The sequence below is a fragment of the Hypanus sabinus genome, chromosome 30, assembly GCF_030144855.1.
Source record: "Hypanus sabinus isolate sHypSab1 chromosome 30, sHypSab1.hap1, whole genome shotgun sequence".
NCBI lineage: Eukaryota > Metazoa > Chordata > Chondrichthyes > Myliobatiformes > Dasyatidae > Hypanus > Hypanus sabinus.
Window position 1 is genome coordinate 27,264,625 of NC_082735.1, and position 24,489 is coordinate 27,289,113.

General features: G+C 36.7%; 1 protein-coding gene across 5 annotated transcripts in view; it reads right to left on the reverse strand.

Moving 5' to 3' along the window:
* LOC132383485 (protein argonaute-1) overlaps positions 1-24,489 on the reverse strand; it is a 98,268-nt gene that overhangs the window by 12,691 nt on the left and 61,088 nt on the right. For all 5 annotated transcript variants that reach the window (XM_059954481.1, XM_059954482.1, XM_059954483.1 and 2 more), the window contains 5 exons: positions 20,939-21,061; positions 17,963-18,096; positions 13,123-13,307; positions 11,946-12,105; positions 6,988-7,078 (listed from right to left, as the gene is read on the reverse strand). In XM_059954481.1, the coding sequence (XP_059810464.1) occupies positions 6,988-7,078; positions 11,946-12,105; positions 13,123-13,307; positions 17,963-18,096; positions 20,939-21,061 (693 nt within the window). The remainder of the gene's footprint in view (positions 1-6,987; positions 7,079-11,945; positions 12,106-13,122; positions 13,308-17,962; positions 18,097-20,938; positions 21,062-24,489) is intronic.

Here is a 24,489-nt window from a genome sequence, read left to right on the forward strand (position 1 = left end):
CTGCAACAAGACAGCAGCATTCGTCATCAAGGGTTCCCCATCACCCAGGCCATGCTCTCCTTGTTACTACCAATGGGCAGGAGGTACAGGAGCCTTAGGTCCCATACATACAGGTTCGTATGTATAGACTCACGTATAGACTCACTTTCAAGGACTCTGCAAGTCAGTATTATTTACTTACTTCTAAAAAATGATTTGCATGATTTGCATATTTGTTGTTTGGTGGTCTTTCTTATCAACAGTCTTTCATAAATTTTATTGTATTTATTTTCTTGTAAATGCCTCAAGGAAACTAATTGCAAGGTAGTATATGGTGACATATACATACCCTGATAATAAATTTACTGTGAACCCTCCAAGAAACCCAACACCTATTATTATTGCCCAGACAAGTATGTGCATTCATGTCAATGCTTCAGAAGACAGCAGCAATTTTACCCTTGTCAACACTTGCACTTTGGGCCAAAGTAGCTAGGGTCAAATTCTCCTTATGTTACAGCCAAGATTCAAAATGAAGCAGTTCCTACTGGAGCTTCATTATTTTTTTTTTAAACTTTTTTTTATTGCATTTTTAAATGGTTACAAAGTATGAAAAAACAATGTATATAACCCTTACCCCCTCCCCTTAACCCCTCCCCCCTAACTGCCCTATAGAAAAAAAAGAGAAAGAAAGAAAAAAACAGAAAGAAAGAAAGAATGCCTGGTTGTTGGAAGATCTCCACATGCTGCATGGAATTCGTAATAACTTTAATATGTATATTTATTTCTTTCCCCTAATAACAAATTGTTTCATCTTCAGAGCATCTATATATTTAATCCTGTCTTTTGTAAATAAGGGCTCCATATTTTCAGAAATGTTTCATATTTATCTCTTAAATTATAAGTAATTTTTTCTAATGGAATACAACCATAGATTTCTTTCTTCCAAGAGTCTATACTTAAATGTGTATCCGATTTCCAAGAAACTGCAATAGCTTTTTTTGGCTACTGCCAGTGCAATTTTTATAAATTCTTTCTGATACTTATTTAGTTTAAGTTTCGGTTTTATCCCTTCAATATCACCTAGTAAAAATAATATTGGATTATGAGGAAATTGTGTTCCTGTAATTTGTTCCAGTAAAAGTATTAAATTTGTCTAAAAAGGTTGAATTTTAGAGCAAGACCATGTCGAATGTAAAAAAGTACCAGTTTCCTGGTTACATCGGAAACACTGATCCGATAAATTTGGATTTAATTTTTTTATTTTTTGTGGTGTAATATATAATTGATGTAGAAAATTATACTGCACTAATCTTAACCGAACATTTATTGTATTTGTCATACTATCAAGACATAGTCTTGACCAATTTGTTTCTTCAATTTTAATATTCAAATCACTTTCCCATTTTTGTCTTGACTTATGGACTCCTTGTTTAATTACCTGTCTTTGAATCAAATTATACATACAAGATATAAATTTTTTAATATTTCCTTTTTGAATTAAAATTTCTATTTCATTAGATTTCGGCAATAACATTGTTTGACCTAATTTTTCTCTTAAATAAGCCCTTAATTGAAAGTAACAAAATAAAGTGTTATTTGATATTTTATATTTATTCTTTAATTGATCAAATGACATTAATATACCTCCTTCAAAACAATTCCCTATATATCTAATCCTATTTTGAGTCCAATTATATAAAAGTTGATTGTCCATTGTGGAAAGAATAAGTCTATTTTGAATTAAAGATCTATTTGCTAATAAAGATTTTTTTGTCTCATCATCAACATTTATCTTATTCCATAAATCAATCAAATGTTTTAATATAGGAGATTCTTTCTTTTCCCGTATCCATTTAGATTCCCATTTGTATATAAAATCTTCTGGTACGTTTTCTCCTATTTTATCTAATTCTATTCTAATCCATGCCGGTTTATCTTTCTCGAAAAAAGATGCAATAAATCTAAGTTGATTTGCTTTATAATAATTCTTAAAATTTGGAAGTTGTAATCCTCCTAGATCAAATTTCCATGTCAATTTTTCCAACGATATTCTTGACATCTTACCTTTCCAGAGGAATTTCCTCATATTTGTTTAACTCTTGAAAAAACTTCTGGGGTAATTGTATTGGTAATGATTGAAATAAATATTGTAATCTAGGGAATATATTCATTTTTATAGTATTTACTCTACCTACTAATGTTATTGGTAATGCCATCCATTTTTCAAGATCTTCCTGAATTTTTTTCAAAAGTGGTAAATAATTTAATTTGTATAAATTTTTTATATCATTATCAACTCTTATACCTAAATATTTTATACCATTTGCTGGCCATCTAAATTGAGTTATTAATCGACATTGATTATAATCTCCTTTAGTAAGAGGTAAAATTTCACTTTTATCCCAATTTATTTTATAACCCGATATTTTCCCATATTCTTCTAGTCTATAAGATAATTTGCGTAGTGAATGTAATGGATCTGTTAAATAAAGTAGAACATCATCAGCAAATAAGTTAATCTTGTATTCTTCCTGATTAACTCTAAAACCCTTAATATCTGGGTCCATTCTAATTAATTCAGCTAGTGGTTCTATTGCCAACACAAATAAAGCAGGTGATAGTGGGCAACCTTGCCTAGTTGATCTTGTTAACTGAAATGATGTTGAAATTTGACCATTTGTCACTACTTTAGCTTTGGGATTAGTATTTAAGGTTTTAATCCATTTTATAAATGATGTTCCTAGTCCATATTTTTCCAATACCTTAAATAAAAAATCCCATTCCAATCTATCAAATGCTTTTTCTGCATCTAAAGCAACTGCCACACTCATTTCCTCCCTCTTTTGTGCTAAATGGATTATACTAAATAACCGAGTTACATTATCTGCCGATTGTCTATTTTTGATAAATCCTGTTTGATCCATATGCACTAATTTTGGTAAGCATTTAGATAATCTATTAGATAAGATTTTTGCTATTATTTTATAATTGGTGTTTAATAAAGAAATAGGTCTATATGATGTTGGTTTTAAAAGGTTATCTTTTTTTGGCAATACTATTAAAATAGCTGTTGAAAAAGATTCTGGAAGTTTATGCGTTCTTTCCGCTTGATATATTAACTCCATAAAAGGAGGAATTAATAAATCTTTAAACTTTTTATAAAATTCAGGTGGAAAACCATCTTCTCCTGGAGATTTATTACTTTGAAGTGATCCCAAAGCTTCTTCAACTTCCTTCAATGTAAAAGGCATACCTAATCCCTTCTGTTCTTCTGTATTTAATTTTGGAAGAGTTATTTGTGATAAAAATTCTTCTATCTTAACGTCATCATTCTTTGATTCTGATTTATACAACTCAGAATAAAAATTCTTAAAAGCCTCATTAATTTCTAGAGGTTTATAAGTAATTTCATTCACTTTTATTCGAATTGCATTTATTGTTTTAGAAATCTGATCTGTTTTTAACTGCCATGCAAGAACTTTATGTGATCTTTCACCTAGTTCATAATATCTCTGTTTAGTTCTCATAATTGCTTTTTCTGTTCGATATGTCTGGAGTGTATTATATTTTAACTTCTTATTAATAAGTTGTCTTCGTTTTTCTTCTGTCATATTTCTTTGAGATTCTTTTTCTAATTTTATAATCTCTTTTTCCAATTGATCTATTTCTATCACATATTCCTTCTTAATTTTAGAAGTATAACTTATTATCTGGCCTCTCAAATATGCTTTCATTGCTTCCCACAATATAAATTTATCATCAACTGAATGTAAATTTGTATCTAAAAAGAACTTAATCTGCTTTTTCATAAAATCACAAAATTCTTGACGTTTTAGTAGAATTGAATTAAATCTCCATCTATAAATTGATTCCTCTTTATCTATCATTATCATTGTCATTATTAAAGGAGAGTGATCAGACAATATTCTTGCTTTATATTCCACATTTTTCACGCTATCTTGAGTATTTGTTGATAATAGGAAAAAATCTATCCTTGAATATGTTTTATGTCTATTTGAATAAAATGAATAATCCTTTCTTTTGGATTGATTCTTCTCCATATATCAATCAAATTTAAATCTTTCATCAATGATAGAGTTAATTTTGCTACTTTTGATTTTGTAATAGCCTTTGTTGATCTAAAACTGGATCTAAACAAAAATTAAAATCTCCACCTATTAATATTTTATCATGTGCATTAGCCAAATTCAAAAAGACCTCCTGTATAAATTTTACATCATTTTCATTTGGTGCATAAATATTCATAGGAGTCCATAGTTCTGAAAAAATTTGACAATGTATAATTAAATATCTTCCTGCTGAATCAATTAATACATTTTGTATTTTAATTGGTAAATTTTTATTAACCAAAAATTGCAACTCCTCTGGCCTTTGAGTTAAATGAAGCTGCAATAACATTTCCAACCCAGTCTCTTTTTAATTTCTGATGTTCTATATCCATTAAATGAGTTTCTTGTAAGAAAGCTATATCTATTTTCATTTTTTTAATATATGTTAAGATTCTTTTTCTTTTTATTGGGCCATTAAGCCCATTAACATTAAAACTTAAAAAATTCAATAAATTAGTCATTATTTTTATTTATGTTACTCCAAATCTATAATAATACCTAATCTTTCAACTTTCATTGTATCCTGGGAAATCTTTTTAAAAGTCTCCATGTTGCTATGTGTGTCCCCACCAATCATCCAGGCAAAAGAATAGAAGAAAAATAGAAAATAAAGAAAAAAACAAAATACCCCCCTACTAATGTTGTGAAAGAAAAAAAACACAACATTACCCCCCTCTATTGTACGGGTCATGGCAATCGCCATGATTACACACGTGAATCCCGTAGTAACCGATTCAAAGCTCCCCAGCCCCCCCGCAACATAAAAAGTATATATATATAAAAAAACATACTATTCTCAATTAATATTTCTAAAATTTTACTTTTCTCCCTTATATCGTCCTTAAATGTCCATCAGTTCCATATGTTTTCTCTGTCTTCGTCTTTAACCATTACATTTAGAAATCTCTACGTTTAATTAACGAAGAGATGGAAGTTTTTGTGCAAACACCTCCGCATCTTGATAATCAGAAAAAAATCTTTTTCCTTCCTCCAAAAAAATTATCAGTGTTGCTGGGTGACGCATTAAAAACTTATAACCTTTTTCCCATAAAACATTTTTAGCTGGATTAAATTCTTTCTTTCTCTTCAAAAGGTTATAACTTATATCAGGATAAAAAAGAACTGGTTTCTCTGCTATCATCAACGGACCTTTTCTTCTTTTAGCACCCTGGGCAGCCGCCCTCAAAATCTTTTCTTTATCCTGGTATCTTAAACATCTTATCAAAATTGATCGCGGATTTTGATCATCTTGAGATCTTGGTCTTAAGGCTCTGTGTACCCTTTCAATCTCAATTAAAATTTCTTCTCCCATTTCCAATTTTTCAGGAATCCATTTTCGAAAAAAATTTATTGGGTCTTCTCCTTCGGTACCTTCTTTAAGTCCAACAATTTTAATATTGTTGTGTCTACTAAAATTTTCAAGCTTATCAATTTTTCCCACGAGTTGTTTTCTTTCTGATGTCCAGGCATCATTATCATCTTCCATCTTCTTCATTCTTCCATCCATTTCTTCCATTTTGACGTCCAAATCTGTAATTTTCTTTTCCATTTTTTCCTGTTTCTTTGTCATTTTATCAAACATAGCCTCCATATTTGTTATTTTTTCTTTAATTACTTTTTGGTTACTTTTAATTACTTTTAATGCATTTAATTTATGCATTATTTGCCTCAAAGTCTTTTTTGTATTTTCAGAGGAACTTTCATCTTCTCCATCTTCGTCTGATTTTTCCAGAGTCCGGCTCTCTCTCAGACTCACTTTCACTGTCGGTTTCAGTCGTTGCTGGGTTTTGTAGTTCTGGTTGTTCTCTTTTGCGCATGCTCGTTCCTTTACGCTTGCGCAGTTCTCGTTGATCTTTTCCTTTAGAAATGGCCGATGCTGCCACGGTCTCCTTTTCTGTTTCACCGGTGGTGTGTTGTACCTGAGTCCGCGGTTCTTCAGTAGAAGTAGGCCTTGATTCTGTTCCAACTTGAGCGGTCTTCGCGGTAGCAGTTTTCTTCGTCCTCTGTTTATGAGGCATAGCTTAAAACGATCCGGAGTAGTTTATAAGTAACCTTAAAAAAGTATTAATTAACTTTTCTTCACTTAAACATTAATTTATTAACTTTTTTACGGGAGGGCTGGGTTCCAGCGTCTCGATCCTACGTCATCACGTGACGTTCCCCTGGAGCTTCATTTCTCAGGCACATTTGGAAATGAATTGTTACTATCTACACACAGTGAAACCTCAAACACCCAGTACCCTTGGTACTATGGCAGTGCAAGGTTTTGCAGACGATTGGATGTTATTCCAATGAACACACTAGTACTTTTAGTTGTTGCAAGGTAACGGAATAAATTACCCTATGTTTAAAGAGACTGCGGGAAATGAGACCCCAGTGAATTTATAAGTAAGGGGGAAGGCTTCAGAGTGTTTGAGAAGTCAAGGAATGGGGCTCCAGTGAGTATAAAGAGCATGGGAAATGAGTCCCTGGTGACCTTGAGGAATGTTGGACAGTTTACCCAGTAAGCCAGATGCTCAACCATCTGGCTATCTGAACAACTGAACAGTGGATTATCACAACCTAATGATGACCGAAGCCCCGATTAAACCAATGAGAAACACATTCTTCATTTGTTAGGAAGTTTCAGAAATTTGCCTTTTTGTTTGCTTAAAAAAATGCTGAGGTACTAAGTGTTTAATTTGAATTGGTTACTGTTGAAAACAAGTTAACTTGAGTGCAAATTAACTTGTTTTTTTACAATGCCACGAAGAAAGCAAGTGTATGTAGGACTTCATTTCTCACAAATCTCTCAAGTTCATGGATAAATATACTTCAATTATATTTCACAGGTAACAATCTAAGTAATAAGTAATACCCGACAATATAAACTTACTGCTGTTATTGAGGGCTTCTTGCCATCTCCAGCTGGTGGGTGTGTGACATCAGCTCCCAAGAAGATCACAGGCTGTTGGAACACAGCTGAACTGGAAAAGAAACAGGTGGAAATCATTAATAAACTTGCCTACAGTGAACAAATCATTGAAAACACTAAATTGAACAACAAGCTGCAACATTACTAAAGTTTTATTTTGTTAAAAATAAAGTACCTCATGCCCATTTTATGGCACTTTCCTAAATTTTGTATTTATGGACAGCACAAGTCACGTACGATCATTTAAGGCTTCTAGGTAAAAGTTATAAAATAAATATTTCAATTAACTTTTCAGCATTTAATTTTAGTTTACTCTGTTTAATCATCATCTATTTATTTTGTACAGAAATCGAAAGTCTTGATATTGGTTGGTATGAATTTTTGGCTTTAATCCACTTCCTGATTTCACCATTCCAAGTCACAATTGTCCTGTTGAGAGGCTTTTCAGAATAGTGTTATAAGAGTTAGATGCAAATATACTGCTACTGCTTCTGCCCTGTAACAATTACAGTTGGGTATCAACCTGGTAATTGGACAGAAAAAAAGCAAAAAGACCCCTCCAGATTTTGTCACTGTTAAATTATTAGAAGTATAATTGTGCAAATATAAATGCAAGAACAAAAATAGCACAGTAAAACATGAAAGGCAAGGAATGCTGAACTTGATTCAGTTGAAACTGCAGAATTTGTTTCGCTGCTATTGCAAAGATGTTTGTAAATTAGCACTTAAACATGAAGTACCGTCTTGCAGATTGCATGTAACAGAACATGTAAATATGATTTAATTTTAGCTTAAATCAGCCCCAGCCTGATGAGAAATGCTGTATATTTTCTCCCAATATCATTTAATCCCCAATATTGGCTTTACAACCAATTTTTAATCTAATTATAGTGCTGTGAAATGCCTAGGATGTTTTAGGCTATTCTAATTTGTCATTACAGTAGCCTAAAAGACCTCGTAAGCAGGTCCACCTCTATAGCTGCTCTCATTGTTCTAATGTATATAATCATATGGATTAATTAACCAGAAACATTGATAAACGACAGATGCTATGTATCAGCATGGCCTTTTTAAAATCTTAAATGCATTTTCATTTCTCTCTCACGTAATCCTTTAGTGTTCGAGATACTTCCTTTCTAGTTCTGCAAAAGAATGTGGGACCAGCCTATTCAGTCACTGGTGAGCAAGGGGGGAGGGAAGAGGGGCAATTACCTTAAGTTTGAGATATCGATGTTCATACCATCATGTTGATGGCTGCCCATATGGAATTATAAGGTGGTGTTCCTCCAACCCAAGTGCGGCCTCACTGCGGCAGCAAAGGAGCCATGGACTGAAATGTCGGAATGGGAATGGGAAGCAGAATTAAAATGGATGGCCACGAGAGATCCTGCTTTTTCTGATGGACTGAGTTTGGCAAAGCGGACTCACAATATGGTCCCAGACCACAATCCCTGCTGCCGACCTCAATAGTTCTAACAATCCCAAGCAGATTCGGAAGCTGGACTTCACTGCCATCAGTGTGGGTTCAAAGTGCTTACTTTGCAACCTCTGACTCCAGCCCGGACCATGACAGACAGCACCTCCAGTCTGGCTCATCACGCATTGCGCTGGAACCCCAGACTCCACTTACACCACCACCACTCTGCTATCCCATGCCTCTCAGGTTCCGCCAGCTTTTGGGTCCTTGGAGACTTCATCTTCCTCTTACCACCCTTCTCTGAACACGCCTACCCTCCTCTCTCCTCAGACACTACCTACCCTCTTTCCCCTTCTGATCTGTCCTCAGCAAGGGCCTCACTGTTGCCCCCATGCACCCACACCTCTGTGAGTGATGCTGAGCTCCTGCTCCACTGTCTCCATAACTACTTCTTTGGCAAGGACTCTCTAGCCTGCACCACTGATCCCTTCTCCAAACATCCTCCTCTTCCTGGACACCCCGCTCTGGGTCTTCTGCCTGATCTGGACCTTTTCATTGCCAACTGCCAATGAGAAATCAACCTTCTTGACTTTACTACTCGTCTCTCCAATTCTAACCTCACTGCTTCCAAATGCATTGCTCTCCACTATCCTAACTTCACCATCAAAGCCAGATTTGGGAAAGGGGTGCGTATGCTGTAGTAGTTTGGCAGACTGGCCTCTACCTTGCTGAGGTCCAGCAACAACTCTTGGACACCTCCTCTTACTTACCCCTTGAACAGGACCCGAACTAAGGAGCATCAGGCCATTGTCACACTCACCATTACTGACCTTGTTACCTCTGGGGATCTCCCATCCACTGCCACACACCTCAGTTCCCTTATCCCACACCTCCCGTTTCTACCTCCTTCCTAAGATCCATAAACCTGCCTATCCAAGTAAACCCATTGTATCTGTTTGTTTCAGCCCAACCAAACTTATAGCTGCGTACCTCGACTCTGTTTCATTCCCCACTACACCCCTTCCTACCCATACCCATGACCCTTCTCATACTCTTGATCTTTTCAATGGCTTCAATGTTCCCTGACCCTGGTTGTCTTTTCCACTATGGATAGCCAGTGCCTACACACCTCCACCCCCCAGCAGGAAGACCTCAGAGCCCTCCGCTTCTTTCTGGTCACCAGACCCAACCAGCTTCCTTCCACCACCACTCTTCTTTATCTGGCGGAACAGGTCCTCACTCTCAATAGTTTCTCCTTCAGCTCCAACCACTTTCTTCAAACAAAAGGTGTAGCTACGGGCACTCGCATGAGTCTCAGCTATGCCTGCCCTTTTGTCTGCTGTGTGAAACATCTTATGTTTCACGCCTACATTGGTATCACTCGCCAATTTTTCCTATGCTACATAGATAACTGCAGTGGTGCTGCTTCTTGCAACCATGTTGAGTTCATTGACTTCATCAACTTTGCCTCTAGCTTCCACCCTACTCTCAAATTTACCTGGTCCATTTCCAACACCTCCCTGCACTTTCTCAATCACTCTGTTTATCTTTAGAGACAGTTTATCACCAGTCAACTGCCCAGTTCTTTACTTCCACCCCTCCTTCCTGGTTTCACCGATCACCAACTACCTTGTACTTCCTCCTCTCCTCCCCCCACCTGCTTACTCTGACTCCAAATCTCTTTTCCCCAGTCCTGTTGAAGGGTCTCGGCTCGAGACATCAGTTATTTACTTCTTTCCCCCAAAAGGTGCTGTCTGGCCTGCTGAGTTCCTCCAGCATTTTGTGTGTATTACTTTGATTTCCAGCATCTGTATCTGAGCGCTGTGTCACTCCTTCATACCTTCAAGGTTGCTCCTCTTCAATTTGAGTAGTTACTGGTGAGGGATTCTTAAATATTGGTATGAACGCCATATTCCTCCCCCAGGGAGAGTCTATAAAATTTAGTGAGTTTTTTTTAAAAAAGTGTTGCAATGTCTTTGTTCTAGTTATAAAATCTTTTAGTGTAACAGGGCTCTACGTACTTGCTTTTGCATGTGGCCCACTCATCTGAAATGGCTGAGTGCGATCAGGACTTTGATCCTGGAAACGGTCGTGTGACAAAGGATGTTGTTATTAGCTTTACAATTCTCATAAATGTAGAGAATTTGCAGGAACCTCATTGATGATATTGTTCACGGTTTTCTGCAGTTATCCATGTGTTGGAAGCATATCAGGATCATTGCAGGTAAGTAAACCATACGCTCTATGTTTAGTCTTCAAATATGACCTTAGATACAGTATAGAGCTCATGCTGGGCAAAATAATTATTATCATTCTTTGCATGAAGGGTCCTGATGAAAGCTCTCAGCCCGAAACATCGACAGTGCTTCTCCTTATAGATGCTGCCTGGCCTGCTGTGTTCCACCAGCATTTTGTGTGTGTTACTTGAATTTCCAGCATCTGCAGATTTCCTCGTGATTATCATTCTTTTCATGTTTTCCACAGAAATCTCAGTTTTGATAAGAATGTCAGCCTGCCTGACAGCTTCATATTCCAGTATCAGGTACAAATAGAAGATATAAGGTTAGCTTTATTTGTCACAAGTATGTTTAAACATGCAGTGAAATTCATCGTTCTGCATCAAAATCATGGAGATCTCTAAAATTATGTATATTTTAACATTCAGTTCAACCAAACTTCTAATAAGAGACTTCATCCAGCTAATAAAAGCTACTGTATTTGGGAACTTCTAAATGCAGAATTTCATGTGTCACATGAATTAATTTACTGCCAAAATATAGCTTGTTACATGTTATCATCTTGCACAATTTGACTAATTAGAACATTTTTTGAAATAGGAAACGCACCACAATAAAGTCCACCAAAAAAAAGTATCAAGTCGTATTTCTATACATGTAGATTGGAGGAAAAACCTCATTTGCTCTCCTCTTTTCCCTTTCAAATGAAGGAAGCACAGTCAATTCTACAAAACTCCCAGATGGAGAATGAAAGAGGAATGGAAGTTATGACTGGTTTCAGATAGCCAGATAAACAAATACTGTACCTGATAGTCACTATTAAAATCTAAAGAAAACCTGCCATTTTGTGAACTTCCAAACGGCAGCAAAGGTTTTGAATTAAGTGTGCTAATGATATACCCCACTGTCAACTGCACCATTCCCCATCTTTTCAATTTGACAAACAGTTTAAAGGATAAAACATCTTGATTTCACATGAAATTCTGTAAACAGGTTTTTCATCCAGCACTTGTGAATTGCCCCATAGAACTTCCATAAAATGAACACAATAATGAGAACTTTCAATGTTTTCTAGTCATAAGTGGGGCCTTGAACAAAGGAAGGTGTCTAAGAAAATTGCTACCCATGATTTTGAGGTTGGACCTTCAGAAGCTCCTTTCAAAGGAGAGAATTTTTCACAGTCCATACCAAAACTGCTGTTTTAGCTACCTATCAATTTTAATAACAACTAATATTAATGTACTTACATGAATAACAAGTCTTACCGTTGATGAGGCACTAAAATGTTGTTGATTCCGCCCAATTTTACATTGATCTTCAGGCAGAGGTTTGAAAGTGTCTGAGGAGATGTTCTCACAACATTTTTCACCTGAACACATTGTGTGGCCATACCAAGAAGAGTATCGCCTACACGCTTCACTTCAGCTGCATAGGAGGAGAAAAACATCAATGTCACAAAGCAGGTAATATAGTTTTGTAATTGTTATGGTTTATTGGGAATATTTAAATTAACAGAACAGATTTCTCATTACCAAGTTTTGGAAATAATTCTTAGAGTTAGTTAAATATTATATTTTTGTTTGAAGTAATGACTTACTGGATAAATTGTCTGAGCTTTTCACCTGAGAATACTAAGAACTCAGCTAACACTAGTCGAAGTTAGATAAGGCTTCATAATTTTCAATAAAAGTACTGTACAACATAGCTTGAAAGAATCGCTCCTGACTCTTTTGACTCCTGAAACTATCAATATTTGCAAGGAAATGCCTCCACAGGCAACAAGAATTGCATACCCTGCTTCATCCTTACTGCAGATATTAATCTGGTTCTTTCTGCCTCTCTCCTCCTGAAATATTAACTGTGTTTTGCACACAATCTAGTGCGCACTTTTTAATTTCATTTGATAATGCTGCAGTACTTATCATAGATGGCTAGCCTCTGAAGTGTAAGCTGTAATGTTAAATATCACCAAACTACACAAATCTAAGAGAAATTTAAAATTACGTCCTAATCCTGTATTTGACCACAGCTTGCAAGTTAATTTAGTTGGCACTAGTGCTTTGCAATTATGGTAGATAATACAATCTAATTTGCTCCTCTGTAAACCCAAGCTTTGTATTTATTTTTAATAAATCATTTGCATGCCCTGCTGACATCATGTACTTTTACAACGACTGAATTTTAGAACATCCTGATGCAAGAACTTGACAACAGACTGAGTAAATATACTTGGCTTCAGGTTATATTTGAATACAAAGGTAGTTACAGTGATAGAATATAGCCCGCAGAATATGGCTGCAGGCAAATGAATCAGTTACTTCATCCATATTTGACAGAAAGGGAGAATGAGAGGAAATTGATCAGTATTTGTCACCAGGTGGTGCTAGAGTACCTCTTGTATAATTGACACTACAAACTACACCAGTCCTCTGCCCTTCTTACCATAGACAGGTGTTTTCCCAGGTAGAATGACAATAACAAGCTGGAGGCCTGAATAGGTATTTTTTAGATGCCTGAACATCGGTTCCACACTGTCAGCTCCTTGTGCATATTTACAAAAGCATGGCTGTCCCTGGATTGGCATCCCTGCATCCTTAGATATCTTCCGCAGCTGGTCAGTGAAACTCCTGTGTGATTGAAAGCCATAAGTTTCAATGTTGTGTTGAACAATACAATTTTCAATGAGAACACCACGTGATTGTAATTTGATTGCTCAAAACAAAATGCTTAAACTTCAAGCTTCATGGGAAGCTTTTGCTGTTGTGCAAAGGTTCTTTTGTCATTAAATCTCTGTTACTGCATTACTCTCAGGAGTTGTACTTTACTCCTTACATTTACGGCTCACTGTACGGAAATTAAAATAGATTAAATCTAGCAATAACTGTTCATAACCATGATGCATAATCTTTCCTTTTGAACTTACTCTTATAATTTAGTGTGCTGATTGCTAAAGAATCACAAAGGTATACCAATAGACCACTGAACAGAAGAGTGAGCTGAGCACAATAGAGGAATCATGTTCCACATTTTATATGCTGAGTGAAGTTGCTCTTTCCAAAGACAGCAGGCATAAATGTAGGTGTTCAAACTATTGCATGCATTTTCAAAATTGAATTAATGTCCCATCCACCCTTCTCCCACAGAGCTGGAAACCTTGCAGTGTTTCCCATAGGATGTCCCGTAATCAGAACGTGACCATTTCAACTCAGCAACAATACTGGATAACAGTCTGGAACAATAAAGGGAGGTAGTAATTAAGATAGAATATAAAATAGAATAAGGACATACAAACATTCCTTTAAAGATTGACACTCCTATTACTTAGACCAAAATGTTACAGTTTCCAAGGGGAAAAAAGATAAAAATGTGTTACAATTCTGTGGAAAATTAATCAGCATTTTAAGTAGAACAGGCTTGTAAACACAAATCAGCAAGCTCATGATAAACCATGTAAATTTGATCAAGTATTTTAATGAATTAACAAAGATGACAGTGATATGTACTGTACATGAGCATTTGACAAAGTGCCTAAACCCTGTGGAATTAAAAAGAAAGTAGCAACATGATAAAAAATTGGCTTAAGAACAGAAGCAGGAGTCGTTTTTCAGACAAAGATGTTGATGTGGGAAGGGGAGATAAGTGGAGCATACTGGTTTCTCTGATCTTTTTGATGACATGAGCTTGAATATAAATAAATGATGATTTTAAAGTAAGCAAGCTAGTTATGAGTCAGCTGTGAGTGGAGCTTGGATATTTCTTATGAATATGTGGGCTTTGTACGGGTGCTTCAGTTTCCTCCCACATTCCAAAGACATGCTGATAAGTTAACTGGCTACTATAAATTGCCATGAGTGCAGTGGAGATGATGGGTATGTGAGAAAGAATAGGTTACAGTAGTGTAAAGGTTAGCACAAAGGCTTTACAATACCAGCAACACAGGTTCAATTGCTGCCGCTGTACATAAGGAGCTTGCATGTTCTCCCCATGACAGCGTGTGGGTGCTCCAGTTTCCTCCCACAGTCTAAAGACATCATTTAGGACCTTCACCACCCAAGCACTTGCCTTTCTTATTATCAGCAAGGAGCTACAAGAGCCTGAAGGTGCACACTTGACAGGTTTAGGAACAGCTTTTTCCTCTCTGCCATTAGATTTCTGAATGGTCTATGAACACTATCTCATTGTTTAGCTCTCTTTTTTTAAATTACTTATTTTATATTTCTTATTGTAACTATAGTAATTTTTTATGTACTATCATAAAACAAATTTCATGAAGTATGGCAGTGATAATAAACATGATACTGAAATAGCCAGCGCTTAGGTTGCAAGAATGTATGATAAAACAAAGAAAATCCTTTGATTAGTTTTGCCATTAAACTTCACTGAGCACTATTTCAATGTAGCCAGTTAACTTGCAAGTCTTCAGTATGACGGAAGAAACAACTTGGAAGCTTCCCTATAATGAGATTGTGACTATTCCAAATCAACAATATTGAACAGTACTTTAGAGCAATAAAGGTAGACAGCAGAAATATGGGATAGTATAAAACAAAAACAAAAAATGCTCCTTTCCTTAGTGACTTTAACCAAGTGTAGTAGTTACTTGAAACTAAAACAAAACTGCTCAGAGACTAAGCACTGGATTAGCACACGATGCACTTTCCACAATAACAAAGTTGTAATGTCAAAGAAAGTACGCTCAACCTTTTAATACGAAACCAGCAAAGACAAACAATCTTGTAACAATAAAAAAAAGGATATAAAACTAGTGATATTGAAATAAATGCTCCAAGTGGTAATATTAACAGATTTAAGTGTTCCTAAGTGCAGGTAAGCAGGTAACAAAAAAAAAGCATTCCAGTCGTCTCTCTGGAACAAAGCATGAACATGTAACTATACTCATTTGCCTCTACCTCACCCCAACACTTGTGACAAAGTACTGTGACCCATAATAAATGCACAACAGAAAATACAATGCAGACAGACAGAAAATAGCTACATGGCTCCTACACTGAATGTTATGATTACCAAGGAAAGAAAAGGTGGGAGAAACCTATGCAGGAAAAGGCAGCAGGCAAACTCTGAATAGATTAGGAATGACATTGGGATCATGGGGTTCTGAGAGACCACAGACCAGCAAAAGTTAAGTTTTGAGAAATCCAAAATTATGAAAAGCTTAGGTAACACAGCTTCCAGTAATAAGAATTTGAAATGACTGTCAAAATAATCAGATTGGAACGATGTTAACAGATAATTTTTCAAGTTGTGGAGATCTGTAAGGTATAGCCTCAAAGGTCACAGACAAGTATTCAATATCAACAATCATAGAGGAGGACTGGACAGTTGGAAAATATTTATAAGGCTCAGGGGAAGGAACAGGGATTGGTGAACTGACAGTTCTAAGCACATAGTAAGCACAGACATAATAAACCAGACGTTTTGTATCTATGCTGCATTATCCTGTAAAACTTTGGTAATTTCTCCATCTTGCATTGTTGACATTTTCATTGCTTTAACTTTCTTGCTCAGATAGATATGTATGATCCCATGAAACCATATATAAAAAGCAATGGACAACTCATCACAACCTAGCCAATAATTAATCACTCCATCAACACTGCTAAACTGATTACTCATCCCATTTATTGGAACAATATTTCAATACACAGTGCACTCTGCTTAAGTGGCCCATCGGTTAAGGGGGGCAGTTGCTTATTTGGGACAACTCTTAAAGAACAAAAGCCAATTGAGAAAAAATGCCGCTTAACTGGGACAGGAGACTGTTGCTGAACATTAGACAGTACACTGTGCTTAGAGTGAGCAGCTTTTAAACAGTGTCAGTTGCACTGTTCCCTCTAGACCTCATGGGTGCCCGGCTGCGCAGTAACTGAAATACTCATGTGCACATAGACTTTGTTGCTGTGCAGCTGGGAAAAAAAAACTGATGAGAAAACTTCATCAGGTGTAAGTTTCTTTGTTGTACTGTATTTCATTATACCTTTCAATTAGTAAATATAAATCCGATTTTTCTATTTTCATTCTAAATATTCATAGTATGCATATTACAAAATGCCACGCAGTTTTCAGGCTGTGTAAAAATTTTCAGAGCAATGGTTGATCTGTGTAGCTGTAAAAAAAATTTCCATGTTCTTGTGTTACGTTATTCATTTGGGCCGATAGATGCAGATTTAAAAAGTGGTGATTTTGGTTTTGTTTTTTTTAAAATGTTGACTTTGAAAAATTTTAGACCTTTGCCATGAAAAGATTTGATAACTATTAAAAAATTTACCCTACTGGACCAAACTAAAAGCTGGCCATCTAACATCACGCAAAGTCAGCTCACAGAGATAACTGCAGTACTAAAATTGCACGTTTGATAAGAGGTAGGACAATTCAGAAATGTTTTGCTCACTGCCGTTTCAAGATTCAGGCTTGGAGATGCCAGAACCCTCGCATGAAAATTAAACTGAATATTTGGGAGATGTACTCATCAAAACCATTGATTGTATCAAAGCATGAAGGTGGAAAATAGTGATGAAAACGAGACATTTGAAATTGAGCTAATGACGACATAGGATGCTAGGAAATTTATTGTTGGAGTAAGATACTACTTCATGCAGGAAGGCCATTATCTGCACTAGGTGTCTGTGCTGATTTTGTTTATTTACAGTCAATCAAAACAACACAGCAGCGTACACTGGATGAACTTCGATAACTATAAGGAACTGAAACAGTTTTATAGTACTGTAGTAGTATTGGTAGTGTTTTAATTTGTTCTTTATTTAATTTAAACACATTATTTGTTACACAGTTAAACAGTCTTTATACCTTTTTAACTATTTCCATGAAATTTCAGCTAATTGGGGCAAAATGTTGTGGTTCAGATGTGTCCCAATTAACTGGAACCCACTGGATTCAGTGTTCCACACTATTATAAATAGCATATAAATAAAGGTCTTTAGGCAGCCTTTCAAGAACTACATACACCTCAAAAGGACGTTGCACACCACCAAATATGCATGAGGGATAAATAGCTTGATTAAAAAAAAACAAGTGCCTAACCATTTAATCAAATATATGTGTTGAAAATTGCTCTAGACCACATTGGGCACTAATTACATTGTGTTGTCTGGGTATTAGTTTCAGTGATCCAGAAAAATCATGTGGCATACACGTGAAAAATGAATGGACAGAGAGAAATGCTTTAGGATATCCTTAGGAAATAAAGGTTACAATATAAATGCAAGTCTTCTTTTCTCATGTAATGAATTAAAAACATGCATACTTTAGCACTTCCTCCCGGCATTGCTTCTGTGGTGCAAAGCAGGCAATGGCCCAGACTTTGATCTCAATCCCGTTGTAGAACTGTTTGCCACGCATGTCCCACACTCCTTGGTTTGGAGTAGCAATTGCTCGATTCTATGAAACACAGATAAGAAACAGTTTAAGATGGACTTCTGTAGAATTAAAGGTCACTCTGCCTTTCAGTCTCTCTGCTTTCCAATAGTAGACCACAGATGTACTTACAGGTGTAATGGAGAAAACTTATTAGCAATTGTTGCAGAACCAACTGCTGAACTGGCCTAATCATCAAGTAATATTTCAGAAATCACTTCAGTGTAATCTTAATTTTCTGTTTTTATTTTCTTGTTCGCAGGTCAAACAGCAGTTTCTAACAATGAAGTGTTCACATCCAGTTTCATCTAGCGATGAAGCAATGCCCTCTCCAAGCTCCAATCCCATGATGCTATAACTAATGTCTAAATGTGCTATGTTACACCTCTGTCCATGTTGATGCTTTTGTTTGAGCTTAATAAGTGCCCTAATATTTGACTATAGCAAAAGGAAATGGAAGATAATTCAGGGTAAAATATAATTAGTCTATATTTAATTAACATCTTCCTTCAAAAACAGCATTCTATATAGATGAGATTAGAAAAAGAAAAAATTGGCACTTAATAGGATGGTATCTTAGTATACATATTGAAGGAAAAACAGCGTGGTAAAGACAAGTGTTTAAACACTATCAAATATGTTCAAATGCCTCTTAAGCACACTAGCCATTAATATACATTGTCTACTCTATTCATAGTTTCACTGACCCAGAAGAATCTCAAAGCATAAAATGTCAGAAAATGATTCAACATGTTTTTCTTTTACTAATCAATTTGTGGAACAGAGATGGTGTACTTGGTCTCAGGTCGACATCAGGTGTGGTTTAGCAGTGGAGTGCCACTGGGAACGGCCTCCTCCTTACGAATTCAAAATAGGTTTCAAGCTATGATCAAATGAATTACCCATTTAGCACTCAACCAATTAAAATATAGAGGTGAGCATAGATGAGACTTAAAGGTAGGCTAAATTAGTCAGAGGTGGATATCCTAATTTAGCTTTTTTGTCCTTATCATGTGCAAGTTTTCTTTCCTCCTAAATACTCCCCTCACAGCTTTTGGTAATATCATGCATTCTTCAGCTTAGAATTAGGGAACTAGCAACTACCAATAGAGCTATTTAAGAGGTTTGCTGAGAGCTGAGCTGAAATTATGTCTGCACACATTTTTGGGATTGAGCACTGATGTAGTAATAAACACTAAGAAGGGAAAACTGTATTCAGCAATCTGTAAGGGTATCAGACAGATGCTGCAAATTGATTCTGCAGTATAGTTGGACAGTACAGACAGACATTAAGGCAGCTCCAACCCACTTTTCAGGAACTTAAACAGTACTATCAATCATGGCAATTATAAGTGCATTTTGTGAGGATGCAGCTGGAATGAAGAGCAAAGGTGAGAAAAACAGACGCATGAGTGAAGAGAACCAAAGTAACCTTGAAATCAGGGAGTCATGTGAAAAGGGAAGGGAAAAGGATTGGAGTGAAAAGATATTAGGCAGAAGAACATTTGAATTAGGATGGAGCAAAGCCTAATTTGAGATGCAAAATCAAGTACGAAAATCTTGAAATTCATATTCGTGGAAGGTAAGTCATTGATCAGCCAAGAGTTTAAGAAAAGGCATAAAATGCATTACTTGGGAAGTCTTTCATTAATCTTGTTTAATATTTCAATCTTGTCAGTTGGCATGTGGTAATGTTTGGGAATTGCTCATCTCCCAAACATGACAGATTCAGGAAAACAAAGAACAGTTTTATATCATGACTTCTCTACTGTGGAGCTTGCAATTCCACTTAAAGGAAGTATCTCAGATCAAGGAGATCTGAAATTGTCAAAGAAAACGTGCACCAAGTTTGTCATAAGGAACATTCATAGAATTAGAAACAGCTAATGTTTCAGGTTAACGACACATATTGAAACATCACCCCCCTTTCTCTGCAAGTTTCCAGCATTTTCTTTTTATTTTTGTAATTTATTTCTTATTGAAGTTCATCATCAAACATTTCCATAAGATATATTTCAGATATTATACATATATATCATATAGTCATAAATGCCACAAATCTCCACATAATATTTATGAGGTATACGTTTATAGAAAAGACAGGAAAGAAAGAACAAGCGATCGGAAAAAACTATGTCCAAGTAGGGAGTGATCTTTTTTTTAAACAATATACTCATTGATTTGTGAAGATTTCATTTATTTTGTGTAGGTTTGTTTATTCTAGGGAAACAAGTAGGATACTGCTTAAATCCACAATGACATGCAGACATACAGCTGCATGCATATGGACACAGGCACATTCACATATTTTACAAATGGAACATTGGTTCTAAGCGAATAGCTTCAAACAGCCAGAGTGGAGTGAACAGGTGAAACACTTCCTCAAAATTAAGCCTAAATCTTCGAATTCTAAGGAAATGTCCACATCCAGTTTCCTTTCAGTTCTGTCCATTGGTTGACATTTTCCCCTTTTCAACATCTCCAGATTTTTAAGCAACTTAAAAGGAACATGCCATGGCAGTACTAATATGAATCATTTAGCTCTATATTGAGTAACACAATTACAGGTGAACTGTAATTGTTCACATATAATGCCACCCCTCAATTGAACACATGCATGGAAACCTGATGACTTTATGAAAAAACTCACTGTCTTTGCCTCATCTTCTGAGGAGAATGGTGATGGTGAAGAACAGCTGCCATAGTCTAAGGTATGGATTCTATTCATGCGTCCAAGTACCACTTAACTCATCTGCACTATAACCTCAGGTTGCATCTCAAGCAATCTTTGATGTACCACAACATTTTATAATACTGCACCCTATGACAGACGACGACCCACTTTGTATATAGATCATTCACTTACCCGACCTCCATATTGTAAAATTGGCGCTGGCAAAACTCGGCCTGTGACTTCCGTCATGTCATCTTTCACCTTTATCCCAAATTCCTGAATATAAGGATCAAGGTTGTAGCTGGCATTCTTCATCTGCAAGTTAAAAATGTCAATTAGCATAAGGTGTCATAGGTGGAAAGTTTACAATCACACAAGAAATTGCGATTTTTAGTTATCATTTTTTTCTTACTTTTCCTATAGCAAGATGCTCAATGAGCAGCAAAAAGCAGGAGGTTTAGAGCCTTCAGGCATGATGTTGTAAAGTTCTGATACCAAAGGTGAAGGAAGCGCAGTAAGAAAAACTGGAGTGTTAGCTTGAGGTCAGGTAGGCAGGAAGTAAAGTGGGATCTTTTCCTTAGGTAGCCCTTTGGGACAAAGGATGACTTTATTTATTTATTTAGAAACAGTGTGTGGAACAGGTCCTTCCGGCTCAAAAAGCCGCACTGTCCAACAACCAAATTATTTAAACCTAGCTTAATCATAGGACAATTTACAATGACCAATTAACCCACTAACCAGTATGTCTTTGGACTGTGGGAGGAAATCAGAATTTCCACTCTGGTTTTGTGCATATTAAGGTGGCTAATGACGTCAATGTGGGAAGTGCAGACACTTCCATAGATGAAGGAGGAAGTGGTTGATGTAGTGGGCAAGTGGATAGTTTGTGAAGTGGCGTACAGTTGTCTTTCGCAGAGCTTCCATGTGCTCCCAATGCATGGCCTAGAGCAGGGGTCGGCAACCCGCGGCTCCAGAGCCGCATTCGACTCTTTCATCTCTGTGCTGCGGCTCCCTATGGCTTTGGAAAATAAATGATGAGTATTTAATTAAAATGTATTTTATGTTAGTTTGTTAGTTTTTGAAATGTAATTCTAAATTTGAAGATTATGGTGATCTTGTACAATCTAAATAAAACGTGTTTTTTGTCGCTATTAATATACGTCACCACGGCCAATGCCTGACACCCGCCAGTGCGCGATTTCTTTAATTTTTCGATCCAAGGTAGGCTAACTATGGAGAATTCTAAAAAAAGAAAAGTGACTTAAGAAAACAGAACATTTAATGATACGTGGGCAGACTCATTTACTTTCACTGCTGACGAGACTGGTTTACCGGTATGCTTAATATGCAATGAGAAACTAGCAAACAACAAAAAGTCAAAAGTCGCAAGACATTTCCAGAATAAACACGCAGCCTTTGCTCAAAAATATCCGGATGGAGATGAGAGAAAAAAAGCCGTTTCGGAACTGATGTGGAAGGTGATTCAGAGCAAAAATCATTTCAAGAAGTGGATGATGTCTGGAAAATCAACGACATATGCTAGTTTTGTTGCCGCTCAGGAAATGGTCAGGCACTGAAGCAGTTTACAGATGGTGAATATATAAAAGAATCTTTCATTAAGATTTCAGAATATCTACTCACGGACTTTAAAAACAAGAGTGAAATTGTGCAGAAAATCAGGGATATGTCCCTCTCTGCAAAGACTGTCAAAGACAGAACCATAAAAATGGCAGAAGACATCACAAGACAGTAAATTAAAGACATCAATTCAGCTGTGGCCAACTCGATTGTCTGTAACGAGTCTAAAGACAAAGGTGATATTGAACAAATAGCGCTGTTCTAACGGTATGTAAACTCTGCCGGGCCACAGGAAGAAATGATTGACTTGATACCTCTAAGAGGCCAAACACGGGGGGAGGACATCTGTGAGGCTGTCTTGAATTGTTTAAGAGCCAAAGTAATAAAGGCCACCCACCTGGTGTCAGTAGCTACTGATGGGGCAGCAAGTATGACAGGAGCGCACAAGGGATTTGTGGCTTTACTGCAGAAATCGCTGGACAGAAAGCTGCTGACTTTTCACTGCATCTTGCACCAAGAGGCGCTGTGCACTCAAACATTTCCTCCGGAATGCACAGAAGTAATGGATGTTGTCATTCAGATTGTCAATAAAATAATGGCAAAAAATTTAAATCACCGTCAATTCCGTTTGTTACTGGAAGAGCTGGAAAGCGCATATTCTGATCTCCTGCTGCACAACAAAGTCCGGTGGCTGTCAAGAGGGGAGGTGCTGAAACGCTTTGTCGCGTGTCTGGAAGAAGTGAAAACTTTCCTGGGCAGCAAAGGTCTCACCTTTCCTGATCTGGAACAGCCAGAGTGCCTGTAAAAGCTACACTTCATGGTAGACATGACAGCGCACCTGAACACGCTGAACACAGCACTTCAGGGGAAAGGACGCACAGCCCTGCACATGTTGGAGGATGTTTTGGCATTCCAGCGCATGTTGACAGTGCTTGCCAGAGATTTACAGAAAGCCATATTGTCTCACTTCCCCAATTTGAGAGAGTTCAAATAAGCTCACGACATAATAAATTTGGAGTATTTACATTCTGCAATCATCGCAATGCAAACATCGTTTGGGAAACACTTCTGTGAGTTCAGAGAGGTAAAAAACACATTATCCTTCCCGGTCACTCCCCGAAGCATCGATCCATCCCTACTGAATACGACTGCATTGGCAGGTGTGAGTCAACCTGATCTTGAGATGGAACTGGCCGACATAGCCGACAAAGACATATGGTTGTCCAAGTTTAGACGCTTGACAGCAGACCTTGAAGATGTTGCCCGTCAGGAGGCCGTTCTTGCTCAGAATCACAAATGGAGGGATATTGAAAACCTCCCTAAACCAGACAAACTTGTGTTCGAAATATGGAATGCTATCCCCAACATTTATGTAAACATTAAAAAGTATGCGCTTGGAGTCCTGTCGATCTTTGTATCCACATATGTATGTGAGCAGGTGTTCTCTAACATGAACTTTATTAAAAACAAACATCGCGCACGCCTCACAGATGACAGCTTGCGATCCTGTGTAAAGATGAAGGTGACGTCATACAGCCCTGATGTGCAGACGCTCTGTGCTGAGGTCCAGGAGCAGAAATCCCATTAACCAAGTATGATAAATATTATAATTGCCTATTATTTTACGTATATTCATATTTTTTCATTGTTCAGTGAAATAGTCCTTTTATTTTTCAGGTTGACAGCTGGCTGACGTTATTTTTGGTTTGCTGCTGGCGGACAATTTAAGTTTGGCGTTTTTCATAAATACAAGGACTCAAATAGACATTGATTATTTTACTTAAAAGTAACCTTCAACCCAACGTCTTTTTTTCGGAGTTCAATATGTTTTTGTTGCATGCAGAAATGTAATTTCGTTTTCTCTGCAGGAGTTCATCGATTTCATAAATGCAACACATTATAGTTTGTTTATACATAGCATAAAGGCAAAAAAAACGTTGTATGCAGTGTTATTTCATTTTAAATGTCAAATGGGTTTTGTGGCTCCCAGTGTTTTCTTTTCTGTGGGAAACGGGTCCAAATGGCTCTTTCAGTGGTAAAGGTTGCCGACCCCTGGCCTAGAGGTTTACCCAATATCATCCCAAATGCCCCTTCACTTTCAGTAACCAAGGGCCAGAGGTTTCTACAAGCCAGTTATTTCTTCATGGAGGTCTTGAGCCTTGAAT